This window comes from Palaemon carinicauda, chromosome 35, assembly GCF_036898095.1.
Source record: "Palaemon carinicauda isolate YSFRI2023 chromosome 35, ASM3689809v2, whole genome shotgun sequence".
Lineage (NCBI taxonomy): Eukaryota > Metazoa > Arthropoda > Malacostraca > Decapoda > Palaemonidae > Palaemon > Palaemon carinicauda.
The window spans coordinates 69,769,484-69,784,616 of record NC_090759.1 but is presented as its reverse complement, the minus strand read 5'-3'; the positions used below and the strand labels follow the sequence as shown (position 1 = coordinate 69,784,616).

Genomic DNA, 15,133 nt, shown 5'->3' with positions numbered 1-15,133 from the left:
CTTTCCTGTGGGGGGTACACTATGACTTTCTTCTTTCCTTTGGGGGAGAAGACACTGCGACTCTTACTTCTTTTCTGTTGAGAGGGGTACACTGCAACCCTTCCTTCTTTGCTTGTGCGGAAAAGACAGAACGACTTTTCTTTCTTTCATGGGGGGGAGAAGACATTACAACTCTTCCTTCTTTCCTGTGGGAAGGACACTACGATTGTTCCTTCTTTCCTGTGGGGAGGACACTACAACCTTTCCTTCTTTCCTGTGGAGAGGACGCTACGACTCTTCCTTCTTTCCTGTGGAGAGGACGCTATGACTCTTCCATCTTTCCTGTTGGGGGAGAAAACACTACAGCTGTTCCTTCATTGTGGAAGGAATAAGGAAAGGGATCCTAAAATTCTTCTTTCTGACTTTGTGCAACGATCAAACACATGTTCTCACAAGTTGATGAGAGAACCACCTTCAATTCTATCATACGAAGCCAGAACACCGGATCTACCCTAGTTTCCAGGAAGAACCTGTCTGAGGTATTTTTTGAGAAGACAGTAATCTGTTAGCAACGGGCAAATGTCGCTGCCCATTATCTATGGGAATAACCATATGTTCCTGGATACCATGGTAATCCTTACACTTCCTTCATACCTTGGGAATACCCACAGGTTCCTGGATACTTTGGGAATACCCACAGGTGTCTGGATTCCCTGGGAATACCCACAAGTTCCTGGGTACCTTGGGAATACCCACAGATTCCTGGATACTTTGGAAATACCCACAGGTTCCTGGATACCTTGGGAATACCCACAGGTTCTGGGATGCATGGGAATACCCACAAGTTCCTGGATACCTTGGGAATACCCACAGATTCCTGGATACCTGTGTCCTTGAACCAGTGGTAGGGCTCGACAGATGATGTAGAAAACGTAGCTTCCCCATTTGATGAGAAGCATCTCATCTAAGATAGTGATCGTGACTTAGTTCAGAATGTAAGAACAACTGACCTTTCACCTATTCTTTCTTTCCCTTTTTTCGGGGTCTAGCAATCAGTTTTTTACTGGACTGGACGATGGATGCAAGTGACCCAAATTATTGAGCAACTTTTCTTTGCAATAAGTTTGTTTATGAATTCTGTATCTCCCACATCTTCCCAAATGACATGATGGACAAATGTATGCACCCATGTTCTCATACAACCATACATTTAGACAACATATCCTCCATATGGCTATTACTGTAGGTATTTCCTTTGGCCATATACCTGTCCTTGGTAGTGACCTTGGCTAACACCTGCCTCGTCTTCGTGTCCAAGTCATTAGGAGGTTTACAGGAGTTAGCACTTTTGCTTCTATATAGGACCAAACCTTTTGATTTTCCCAGTCAATTGGTTATAGGGATAAGTCTCCTATTGAAGTATGAGAGTTTAAAATAATTTGTATTTTTCCTAACTACAAATACGATTCCTTTAGTTACAATTCTCGTTTCAAACACTCTGCAAGTCCTAGGTTCAAGGTGAAAATTTCTACTTACTGTGCTATAGGGGGTGGGTGGAGATTCCTTGCCAATAATCACTGACACTTCTCTATAAATTTTACCAGTCGAGTTCTAGCTTCGCTGAAAGCATACTCCTATTAAAAGACTTGGGTTTGTATAATTAGGAAAAATACAAATTACCATAAAGATTTTATATTGTTGGCAACACCCTGTAAAATTATGTTTGTTCCAACACGAATACTTACCTCGAACTACTTTTTTAGGAGTTACCTGTAATCTCCTCTCTACCGACCAGAGTTTTGTGTAGTATACCCTATACCCGTTTTCTATGGAGGGCTAACCCGGGAGTGAGAGAACGTGCCCCGAGGGTAGCCTTTGAGCTAGGTCGAGGTCCGCTTGGGTCCTGTGAGTTAGTAAGTTCTCTGGTCGCGACGTGATACCATACTCTCACGTCGCTCGCGTCTCTCTCGGCCCTTTGTGTCCGCCTCGTGTGTCCCGCGTGGTAGCTTTGTGCTTATCCCTTGTGTTCTTGCGTGTTCACTACCCTTCCTTGTGCTTCCCAAGTGTATCCCTTTGATTCCCTTCGTTCCTGTGCCTTGTGGTTGTGTGCTATGGAGCAGATCCGCCGTTGTCCTGGGCCTAGAGCCGGAAAGTCGTGTGGAGCGTTCCTCTCCAAGCCCGAAGTAGACCCTCACTCCCTTTGCTCTTCCTGTAGGGGCAGGATGTGCTCGCCATCGGATACGTGCATTGAGTGTGTTAGTTGGAGTGAGATACAGTGGGTGCGATACGGCACTAAGAAAAAGAAGTCGTCGAAACGTTCGCCCAGGAAATCTAGCATCTCTTCGCCGCTACCGTCGCCCAGTGGACGGTCCGACGGGGCTTCTGTCTCGACTTCCCCTACCCAGAGTAGGGGACGAGGTAAGTCCGTTGCGGAGAAAGAGCCGAGGGTTCTTCCCCAGAAGTCTAATGTGTGTGAAGTGGGGGTTGCTGGGACTTCTCAGGCTAGTGGGGGGCCTGGTAGTGCTGTGTCGGGGCGTTCTGGAGACTCTGCCCTTGTGCTTGGGGGCCACGTTTCCTCCGACGACCCCTTATGGTGTAGTAATGTTGTGCCTGTTTCTTCGCCCGCTTTGTAGGTCTGTGTTTCAGGTTCTTCGGCAGCTGGCGACGCCCAGGGTAAGTTAGACTCCACGGTAAGTGAGTCCTTCGGGTGGAAGCTCCCTAAAACGCCAGGTAGGTCCCCAATGCGAATGGAAGAAGGCCTGGATACCTGGTTCCCTAGTGTAGGGCGTCAACCCTCTTTTCCAGCTCCTCTGACGGCGGTTCCAGAAACCTTCCTGCAACCCTCTACCTCTGGTACGCAGCGAGTCGCGAAGCCCTCCGTAGCCCCCGCTTCTGCCCGTCGTGCGGGTGGTACAGTTTCGTCGGGCTCTTCAGATGGTGGGGCTTCGTTCTCTTCAGAAGAAGAAACCAGGAGGAGACATCGGCGCCGGAGGGAGCGGTCCAGGAGCAGGCATTCCCGCTCAAGATCCCGTTCGAGGTTCAGCAGGAGACGGTCCCGCTCTCCACGGAGGAAACACTGGAGGAGTAGGTCCCCCGATGGTGATTGGGTCTTCGTTCCCCGTAAGTCTGAGTTGCAGTGTTCCCCGGACCGGCAATCCAGGGATTTCTCGCCACGAAGGCCATCCTCCAGACGAAGATATGACCCTCGCAGGGAGAAATGCGAGAAGGCCTCTTCAGGCAGGCGTAAGGCCGTGAAGCTTCCGGTTCACCCCGCCCAGCGGGGGAACCGTGCTTCCTTACGGGCAGCCTGGCCGAATCAGCACAGCTGGTTCGGCCCTCGGACTTTAAGGAACGGATCCCTCCGTCGGGTCAGCCCACGGGATCCGCGTCCTCGTCCCCCAGAGAGAATGCACGAACGGTAGTCCTCGCCGGCACGGCGATGCCAGTTCTGACCCCCGAACCTGGTGCGGAGGTTTCCGCCGGAGAAGACCGGTACCACCGCAGGGGAGTGCCTGTTGTTCCAGAACCAAAGCGCCCGGTGGGAGTGCCCGGTGACCCGGTGACCCGGCTCCTCGGGATCAGGCCGAAGGTTCTGCTGACGGTAGAGAAGGTTCCCCGACCGAGGACTCGGCCTATCGGAAAGTTATAGGCCTGATTCGAAGGCATCATAGAATTGAAGAACCGGTTACAACCGATGAGGACTACTGGAGGTCCAGCCTGACCCGCTTGATGCAGGCACCCGTCCAACAGAAAACCTCCCTGGCCCTACCTGTGGCCCTAGATCTCGTCCTGGGACGGGCTCATGTCGATAGAGTTATGGCAGGCAATGCCGAAGCTCCCAAAACGCAGAGCTCTTCGAAGTTGCTCCAAGGACTCAAGACACAGAGCAGGGTTTATGTGCCAGAGGGACAACGACCGGGAGCCTGCAAGGTGGAGCCTGCCCTCAACGTTCTGGGACAGGGTGCCTCGGAGGACAGAGCCTCTTCAGCCCCGATTTGTTTTTCGCAGTCGGAGGCTGCGATGATGGAGGAGATGTCGAAAGACTTAGTTCACGTCTCCTCTTGGTTGGACTGGTGGGCTTCCACACTGGTAGGTGTTCAAGCCACATATGACTTGACGGACCCGGAACAGCAAAGCCTCCTGAGGGAGCTTATCATCTCCGGGGGCAAGACCCTGAAGTTCCTCACGTATCAGTCCCTTGCCCTGTCAGCGAATTGGGATCTTCGCAAAAGGGACACTATTCTGGCGAAGCTTTCCCGGAAGGTCCCATACAGGGAGGCGAGGGCCATGAGGAGCCTTCCTGTGTGGGGTGACTCCTTGTTCCCCTTGAAAGAGCTAGAGGAGATCATGGAAAAGGTGGCTAAAAGAAAAGAAGTGAACGCTCCCAGGCCTCAACCGGTAAGGAGGCCCCCCTACAAGAGGTCAGCCTCAGACGGTCCCTCTACTTCTCAGGCCCCACCTAACCTGACGAGGAGAGAAGCCCCTTTTTCCTCGTGGGCTTCAGCGCCTCAGCCCCCCCGTAGAGGAGCTCCAGCAGCGTCGGCCTCGTTTAGAACAGGGTATTCTGCCTCCAGGAGAGGCCGTTCAGGCCGCTCCTCCAGGAGGAGGTAGAGTGGGAGGCCCCCTACTCCTGCCCAAGCCTCTGGTTGGGGGATGCCTCAGACTACATTGGCAAGCATGGAAGGCTCACGGAGCAGAGCCCTGGACAGTATCCGTACTGAAGGAGGGGTACAGGTTACCGTTCTTGACAGAGCCCCCGCCTTTAATTCCGGCCAGCCTGTCGGAATGGTTGGCACCCAAGGACCCGTTGAAGAGGGCGGCTCTTCAAGAAGAGATGTCTACGATGCTGGAAAAGGGCGCCATGGAGGAGATCCTGCACCCAGGGCCAGGTTTCTACAGCCACCTGTTCCTGGTAGAAAAGGCGACGGGGGGGGGGGGGGGGGGGTGGAGACCGGTGATAGACCTGTCAGCTCTCAAATAGTTTGTGCGAAAGACAGATTTCAAAATGGACACTCCGAAGTCAGTCTTGCTGTCCTTGAGGGAGAAAGACTACATGGTGACCATAGACCTCAAAGACGCATACTTCCAAATCCCGGTCCACCCCTCAAGTCGGAAGTTTCTCCGGGTGAAATGGGGTACCCAGATCCTGCAATTCAAGACCCTCTGCTTCGGGTTGTCGACAGCTCCCCAGGTATTCACGAGAGTCTTCACGACAGTCTCGGTGTGGGCTCACGATCGGGGCATTCGCCTCATCCGGTACCTGGACGACTGGTTGCTTCTTTCCTCCTCGGAGGACGTTTTGAAGGAGCAGGGTATAAAACTTCTCCAGTTTTGCAAGGGTCTGGGTATCATGATCAACCCAGAAAAATCGAACCTATCTCCCTCCACCAGAATGACCTATTTGGGGATGACATTGGATTCCCTACTAGTGAAAGCTTTTCCGTCGGAGGAGAGGATAAGCAATCTTATGAAGATCCTTCTTCCTTTCCTGTCGGGGCAACCCAGGAGGGCGAAGGACTGGCAAAGGCTAATAGGTCATCTGGTGTCTTTGGAGAAACTGGTTCCCCAGGGAAGACTCAGACTCAGGGCCGTCCAATGGAACCTGAAGAGCTTCTGGAACCAACTGGACTCACCCCATAAATTAATCCCAGTCCTACCAAAGACAATACCCTCCCTGGAATGGTGGCATTGCCGGTCGAACTCGCTCAAGGGGATGCCCTTCGCGACCGAACCTCCCGAGTTGCTCCTATTCACAGACGCCTCCAACCAGGGATGGGGAGCCCATCTCCTCAACGGGACGGCGAGAGGAACCTGAATGGACGGGGAGAAAGGCCTACACATCAATGTCCTAGAGTTGAAGGCAGTCCAGAAAGCTTGCCTGCACTTCATCGATCTACTAAGGGGAAACACTGTGGCGTTGATGTGCGACAACGCCACAGTGGTAGCGTACATAAAGAAGCAGGGAGGCTTAAAATCAAGGGAGTTGTGCGATCTCGCCCTAGAGATCCTAGATTGGGCGGAAGCGAACCAGATAGTGTTATTGGCAAGGTTCATCCCTGGGAAAAAGAACGTCCTAGCCGACGGTCTCAGCAGGATGGGTCAGATAGTAGGAACAGAATGGTCCCTCCTCCCAGAAGTAGCCAGGCTCATCATTTAACGTTGGGGTTCCCCGGTGATGGACCTCTTTGCAACCAAGCTGAACGCGCAACTTCCCGTGTATTGTTCTCTTGTCCCAGACCCAAAGGCAGCCTTGGAGGATGCCTTTCAGCACAAGTGGGACAACCTAGACGTGTACGCTTTTCCCCCCTTCACGTTGATCAGGCAAGTGCTCAACAGAGTAAGGGCTGCCCGGAACTTAAGGATGACTTTGGTAGCGCCCTGGTGGCCGGAGAGAGAGTGGTTCGCAGACCTAAAAGACCTGACGAGCCATCCTCCGTGGCCACTCCCCGACAGGTCAGATCTTCTACAACAGCCACACTTTCTCAGGTGCCACGACAACCCACAGTCTCTACGCCTTCACGCCTGGAGACTATCGAGCGACTCCTGAAGAAGGAAGGATATTCGTCAGGAATGGCTAAGAGGATGTCGCAATACCTGAGAAGGTCGTCGGCAGCGGTCTACCAAGCGAAGTGGGCCTCTTTCACGAAGTGGTGCGCTTCGAAGCGCATAAAACCCCTCAAATCCTCGGTCCCAGATATCGCAGACTTTCTAGTATATCTCAGGGATGAGATAGGGATGTCAATCCCAGCTATAAAAGGAGTATGAGCAGCCTTGGGTCAAGTCTTCCTTCTGAAGGGCATCGACCTGGGTTCCTCTAGACACATCTCTATGCTTGTCAGGAGTTTTGAACAGTCCTGCCCCCCTCAAACTGTTAGGGTGCCTCAGTGGGACTTAGCTAGGGTCCTGAAGATGTTAAGTAGCCCCTTGTTCGAACCAATGAAGGATATTGTAGACAGGGATCTCACTCTCAAGACAGTCTTTTTGTTGGCCTTGGCCTCTGCGAAAAGGGTAGGTGAGATCCATGGGCTGTCTTATGACGTCTCTCATTCGAAGGGGTGGAAAGAGATCTCTTTCAAGTTCGTCCCTTCGTTCGTGGCGAAAACCCAGAACCCAGCAGTCTGGGATCCTAAATTTGAGGGGTTCTCTCTGCCAGCTATTCCTAGGACTGGGAATCCTGAGGATTTGAGGTTATGCCCTGTCCGTGCCATTAGAAAATACCTTGAGAGGACTGCACATCTCCGGCCAGGCATCATGAGCCTTTTCGTCTCCACAGGTGTTACAAAGAAGCAGGTATCGAAGAATACCATTTCCTTTTGGTTGAGACAAGTTATTGCCAGGGCCTACAAGGAGGAGGGACTAGCCTTGCTAGGTACTCCCAAGCCCCATGACATCAGAGGTCTGAGCACTTCCTTAGCCTTTGAGAAGAACATGGCAGTGGGCCAGATCCTTCGAGCGGGCACCTGGTCGAACCAGTCGACCTTTACTGCCCATTACCTCAAGGATTACTCAAGAAGGTCCTTAGACGGGTTCTCCATTGGGACAGTCATCTCCGCGCTCCAAGTGATTTAACGGTGAAGCCCCAGGCACAATCGTGGATAGCAAAACCAGGAGACACAGGTTCGTTCCTTTTCACCCTAATCCCCGTTTCCTATCCCTATCGGAGATAACCACACTTATGTGACCATTGAAGAACACGTCTCTGCAACTGTATTACTGGACTCAGCATCAGAAGAATTTTTCAAAGGGTGAGTACTTAGACACTAACTTGAGCTCTTTGTGTAATTTACCCTACCGTCCATTTTCCCAGTTTGTTTTGTTTTAGAACCTAGTTCATATCTAGGCTTCTTGGCGTCTGCTTGCTGGGTCTGAAGGTCAGGAAGTCACTCCCACCTCCTAAAGTGTAAGTCTCCTAAGAAAGTAGTTAGAGGTAAGTATTCGTGTTGGAACAAATCAAAAATTTTAAGTAATTTTTATTTTTCCTAACATACTTACCGAGAACTACTTTCGGGTAATGGCCCTCCCTTCCTTCCCCGAGTGCCTTTCTGCCCTTGCAGGGACTTTTTGCAACATCCGAGGAACTTACTGACTCACGGGACCCAAGCGGACCTCGACCTAGCTCAAAGGCTACCCTCGGGGCACGTTCTCTCTCTCCCGGGTTAGCCCTCCATAGAAAACGGGTATAGGGTATACAGTACTACACAAAACTCTGGTCGGTAGAGAGGAGATTACAGGTAACTCCTAAGAAAGTAGTTCTCGGTAAGTATGTTAGGAAAAATAAAAATTACTTAAAAAATTTTTGATATTTATTTTTCATTCTTTTCAGTGTTTTCTATGCCTTCAAATAAAAGAAAATATACAGATGACTTTGATGGTTTTAGTACTTATTCAGGCATCAATGAAGATGAAGCAAACTTATGGGACCAAAGTGCTGTTGATGTGGCTTTAGAGAGAAAACAAAGGGCAGACATTGCCTATAGTGCAAGTGTTGATGAAGATCCTCAATTGAAAGTTGTAGAGCAGTGTCTTAAGAATATAAAAACAGAGCCAACTGAAGGAATGGAATTTCAAACGAAACTGCTAGTAACTGAAGAAGAACTGGAAGAACACAGAATTAGTAGGAGAACCAGGAAAAGTTTGCTGAGCAGCGTTCTCCAAGAGAACATTAAAATAGAGACGGAAGCAGAATGGATTACAGATGATGAAGACGATGAGGATTATGAAGATTTTACTGAAAAGCTGGAACAGACCATGAAAGATGAAGGTGAGCGCACATGTAAGGAGTGCAATCTTACCTTCAACTCTCACTTATTGCTCATTGAACACACTGAATCCAATCATGTTGCAAATATCTGTTCATATTGTGGGTTTACAACAACATTTAAAAACAAGTTGGACAGACATGTAGTGAAACATACCAAAGAGAAGGCATTTGTCTGTGATATGTGTGGAAAGCAATATTCTCAGAAACAGAATCTGCGTGATCACATTTCACGCTATCACAGTGAGGAAGACAGCTCTAGTAGATATCCATACAGTTGTGAATATTGTAAAAGAATGTACCGTAATGAAAATAACCTTACTAAACATTTAGAATCTCAGGGTGGTAAATGTAATACATGTGGTGAAGTGCTGCCTTGTTCAGGTCTACTCTTCCGTCATAAAAAGAATCATGCCTCAAGCAGTTGTGAATATTGTGCTAAGACATTCCAATCCAAAAGTGCTCTACAGATACATGTCAATATCAAACATAAAGACAAAGGTCTCCAGTGTTCTATGTGTCCAAAAAAGTTCCTGTTCCCTTCGTATCTAAAGTTACACTTTGCCAATGCTCACAGTCAGTGTACCCCACAGTACAAGTGCCAAGAGTGTGGTTTTTGTGCTGTCACCGAATCTTATCTGAAGTCGCACATGACAAGAATGCACTCCGGTTCAGAAAAGAGAAAGTACACTTGTCAGGTCTGTCGCAAGAACTTCAGAAGCAATGCCCGATTGGTTGAACACACTCGGATACATACTGGTGAGCGGCCTTTTGCATGCCCTGTGTGTTTCAAAACTTTCTATTCACAGAGCAATTTGTATGCTCATGAAAGAACAGTTCATGGTAGGCTAAATAACTATGGTTCCAAAGACATGATTGAAGAAAATGAGAATCCTCCTGTGATGAAAAAAGTGTTCAGCAGTTGTTATCAGTGCCAGTCTTGTAGTGAAACATTCAGCAATAAAAAGAAACTGAAAGCTCACATGGAAAATGAGCACAACATATGTGATGATGGTGACAAAGCAACCTTTGAAGAAATGGTTTCAGACATGACAGATATTGAAGTTGCTCCAATGCAATTCGAAATGGACAATGAGACTGTTGTTCAGTCAGAGGAGTATATGGTCAATGGCAAAGATGATGACACAGTACAACCTTCACCTGAGGATGCTCTAAATGCAAAGCCTGCTCTATCACTGCCAGCTTACGTGGTTCCACCTAATGTAAATTTGGTGGAAATTGATGGTGTTCAGTATCATGTGATTAGAAGTAACCCTTAGATAATGTTGACAATTAGTAGTTTTACTAAGTGAATATATTTTTCAGTATTATTTTTAATGAAGAGAAAGAGCTCATGAAAAGAGGGAAAATAAACTGTAACAGACTTTGTCCCAATTTGTGTATCAAAAAGGTGCTACAGCTCCAATAGCATACAGAGGTGTCCACTGGTGGATAGTCTTATGGAATACATTATTTCTCAATTGATTTGAAACTTGAATGCAAGATCTTCATTGTTTCAGTTTTTAACATGTAGTATGATGTGGCTTTCTTATACACTTATCATTTCCTACACATACCAAGAATATTTCACCAAATTGTACACTTTTAACTTTACAGCAGCCGAGTCATATAGTTTTAAATGAACTATGTGCAATTTTATTTACATAATTTCTCCTTATGTTGCCTGCAATAAACAGTTAAGATTAAAGGAATTATTCAGTATTTTGGTGTCACTTAATTTAGATTATACAAATATTTTATAACTTGTTACCAAGTCAATTAAGGAATTACAAACATTACTTAAATTATAAATGTACACCTGCCTTTAATCTGTATAACACATTAAATGCTAAGGATATTAAGAACTTATGCTTTGTTGTAAGAAATACTAGAGCAGACAGGTTAGATTATAGCAGATCTGTGAGAATACATATTATTTTCCATTTAATAGTTTAATTCTCACATAAAGATAACTATCACCCTTTGTGATGACAAGCTTTATAGAAGAAGTATTATTTAATGGAACTAAAGTTAGGCCCTTCTGCAGTTGTTCCTTAATTCATAATTAATAGAATAATTACTCGTCATATTAATTTTGTTTCTAACTGCTTCGGCTTTAGACATTGATATGACTTATCCGAAGTAAGCGATTAAAATATCTGAATACAAAATCTAATTGAAAATTACTTATACTCTTGTTTGCAAATTAATTCATAGTTTGAACATAAGTTTCATGGCTGGTATATTATTATTTGCCTTTCATATATAAGGAAAAGTGGCAGGTTTATGAATTGAGAAATGATGTGCAACCTTTTTCTTTTATCACTTGGAATTGGTGTCTTCCATCATCAATTAGTCACCATTTAGCTACATGTTATTTTACCGTTTAGCTTTAATATCACACCCCGGGGAGAACTGTATTAAGTTTTATTTTATCTTGGTAATGTTGAGTAATCCTATTTCCTGGATAACTTTCTATTTTTTTCATTTCTGATCAGAAATCTTCAATGTTTTATTCAAGAATCTTTCAAACCTTATCTTCAAATATTCTTGCCCTTCTCTTGGAACTCTGGTTAACCTCTTGCTTAAATTTATATGATTTCTCAGATAAAATAATTGGTGATGGAATTAGCATGACAAAGGAAAACGAAGATCGATGAATATCTAAACTTTATTGCTTATGGAAGAAAAGTATAAGATGGAAGTGTCTAGAGTTTCTTGCTTAACCCATTAAAGAGAAAACCCGATGTTAAGATATAAACAGCATGATGATTAAGCTCATATCTCTATATTTTTCCATCTTCCTTTTCATCATTTTCCTAGAAGCCATCTGCATCTCTGTATTTAGATGAAAATTAACCCCTTACATCCATTAATAGCATTATGATGTATCTAAAAGATCATAAAATTACACAAACTGGCTGCAATACCCAATACCATAATGGCTCCAGTGATATCTCCACCCATTACACTAGTGGTAAAATCCATTAGATTTGTAGAAAAAAAAATTGTCTTGTTCTGTTTAGTGGATCATTCAGTCTTCTGCCTTATTGAAACAATTTTTTTTTTACCATTTTTCGGTTACTGGAATATACACTAGATATAGATTTTGTTCTACTCCCTACATTCATGTAAAAACATGAAAAAATTCATTATTGAAAGTGGTTTTGCTAACCCCTTCCATCCAGTTGTTTTGTTTTTAATATGCCTTCTCTATCTAGACACTTTACCTCTATGCTCTCTTTATTCTTGGCTAAATTCTTAAGATGTAATGAAATGATTAGGATGATTATCATAATGTTGATTTATGATTGGGTACATGAATATTTGTGGATTCCAAGTTGAGGATTCATTAGAAATTTCATTCATTAAATATTTTACTCTTGGAAAGATTTTTTTTTTTATATTGGTAAATGAATTATTTTTTACAACTACTTCGTTATAAATTTTGAATTTCATGCATTTCAACAAGCAGCAAACCTCAACTCTTGTTTAATAACACAAACTCATATTGATCTTAAAAAATATCAACTTGGGAAACTTGTGTAATGCCAGAATTTCATTTAGGAGAAGGTTATACTTATAGCTTGTATGTTAATGTATGTTATAAAGGATTTATTCAATTTCTCTCCAGTTGCAATTGATGATTGAATAATTAGGATGCACAGAATACCATTCATTATTTGCCTTGCTGTCCAATCAGTGCAAGTACATTACCAAGATATTAAAGACAAATAAAAAAAAAGTATAAATTTATTTGTTACTAGATTATAAATTTGTTATTAGATTTCTTTCAAGTCAATAGAAGAATGGAGGTTCCTATGTAATCCCAACCACTTTATTTTTTATATTTTAAAATTAAGAATTTTACAGAATGTACAGCAATTACTTCAAAGTGTCACATGTGTTTATTTTTACATTTCCAGTTATGGTTTTATCAATTAAAGTAAAAATTTGTAAAGTGGATTCACTGCTTGAAGGTGTTGTAATTCATAATGAGGATAAAGGCATTCCATTATCAGGTCTAATATGCATTTCTAGATTTACTTTCTTGGTACAAAATTGTTTTAAAGGACCAGTTGGATTTTAATGATAAATAAATTGGCTACACTCATTTCAAATATTTTATTATAATAAATCGAGTTATCCATGGGATTCACCCGTAGACATTCTGTAGTTGTACTAAATGTATTATTGCCAAAAATAATGGGTTATCCAAGGAATTGGTTTCTATGTTGAACCGTTTAATTCTCATTGTATATTTTATCAGGTTGGAGAAATGTGCAATTTAATTTACTGAATTTTCATTGTCTTGTGACTATCTGGGCCCATATTTACATGGATAAGTAAATTATAAAATGTGTAATGTATTTGGATGATTTTTAAATTATAAAATGTGTAATGTATTTGGATGATTTTTAAGTAAATTGCAAGGATTTTGGGCTAATATTGTTTGGCAGGATGTAAGTTTGTGTACATATATTTGAATGTTAAATGTAGACCCAACTGAAAAGGTCATAACTTAACTAAGCCTGTTCGCATTTTATGCATATTCATAGTTATCATCATTACTCTGGTATGCAGTTTCTGAATGTGAATCTCCTAATAGTTAAGAACCCTTGGCATACTTGCTATCTGAATAAGCCAGGGTGTGATACATGGTAAAAGATATAGAAAATTGGTCGTCATGGACTTGTTTTTATTAGTTATAACATGGTTGCCATTGCAATTATTGTGTACAGTATATGCTTATTTGCCATGCAGTCTTTACACTTATTTCTGCATTTGAGAATTGTTTAGTCTTTATTTTTATGCAACTAACAAGTTTCGTGTAAATAATTTAAGCCTGTTGAATTATATTATTCCAGGGGTATGGTTTACCTCGGAGACTCTTGCAGTAAGGAAGTTAAAATCAACAAATACAGTGCACTATGTTTCTTGTTTCTCTCAAAATATTAATGACATACGGCATTACATTGTTGGAGGGAAGCAAATGGTATACAATATACAAAATGAATTATTTATGAAAGGAATGGGACATATGTCCCTTGAGTGAAAGCAATATCCACTATTAAGGTTTCTGCTTTATCAGTAGTAGTATTTTCTTGTATCTTTTTATTTATGGGTTTCCTAGGTATGTAGATCAGCTGTTTCTTTTCAAAAGTCAACCAATTGAATATGGCAAAAAAATTGATTTCCAAGTCACATTATAAAATTAAAACTTATGTAGCTTTTCCCTTTGTAAATGGTTAATCTGATTATGTTTGGAAATCTAGACACCTGAGGTATAAAAGGAAGCTAATAATGCTGGAAAAGAAGTATAAATCATTATATTTTCATAAGAGAATATATAACTACAGTTTGAAGAACAATAAGTTACAGTGCTACCTCTTCGGAGCTTTACCTGAATTCCTGGGCTTTTAATTGTAATTAGTAGTTAACTTGGAGTCCCTTGAGAGTTTTATCTATTTCCATATTTTCAACTATCAGTTCATGAGTCATATTTCATACTTTTTTAGATTTTATTTTATCAATTAGGCTATTTTTGAGCTTTTCCTCAAAAGTTTAAATTGAAAAGTTGTCAGGTTTCGAAGTATTCGCAACTAATTGGTCAGTACTTTATATGTATAATTATTATTGATATTATTTGTTGTTCTGAAAGCAGAGCATGTTATTAAAATTGTATGGAATTATTTTTTGGTATTCTATTTTATTTTTATTTTAGTTATTGGTTTCATTTGAACTAGTATTCAGCATTCTCACTGAAGTTTTATAATTCCTGTTACAGTAGTTACCTGGACACTATTTACTGTATCTGTTGTATGCTGTGATCTCCGAAGTGCAGCCTTTGCGATGAGATTTGTGTAAAATGATGCTGATCAATGAATACTATAACAAATAAATTTCATCATAGTTTCCATATACACCCAAAGAGAATCTACATTAAAACTCGTACATATTTACAAGGTAGAGCAACAAAATCAGAATTTGTTTTGAAACTACAGTATTGTGCCATGTCTGAATCCACTGGCAAGAAATGCAAGTCTGGTGAGACGATGGAGAATCTCCAGGCTTGAGGTTTGATTTTATGTTTATTAATAAACAGTTTAACTAGACCATTCAGCTCATACGTTGAACTCAGGTGACAGGTCGACTTCATTATCAAAACGTCCCATAGTTGAGCACGACTACCAGGTAAGTTACGACAGTAGAGTATATCTTGGGGAACATTTTGGGTGGTAGCCGACATCAAAAGGGAGATTTTTTTTTCTCTTTGTTCGCTCTTACCTGACAGGGTACTCAAGTTTGGTTGGTAATGCTAAGGTGCCCCTTGCACCGCCCCCCCCCTTTCTCCACCACAAATAAAGCTTCACATGCTGACTCCCCTACTGCTGC

The 15,133-nt window shown here is 43.1% G+C and overlaps 1 protein-coding gene across 1 annotated transcript in view; it reads left to right on the top strand.

Moving 5' to 3' along the window:
* Positions 1-14,640, top strand: part of LOC137627854 (zinc finger protein 665-like) — a 38,821-nt gene extending 24,181 nt beyond the window's left edge. The window contains exon 3 of the mRNA XM_068359273.1: positions 8,303-14,640. Within this exon, the coding sequence (XP_068215374.1) occupies positions 8,303-10,017 (1,715 nt within the window). The 3' untranslated portion in view covers positions 10,018-14,640. The remainder of the gene's footprint in view (positions 1-8,302) is intronic.
* Positions 14,641-15,133: the final 493 nt, after the last annotated feature.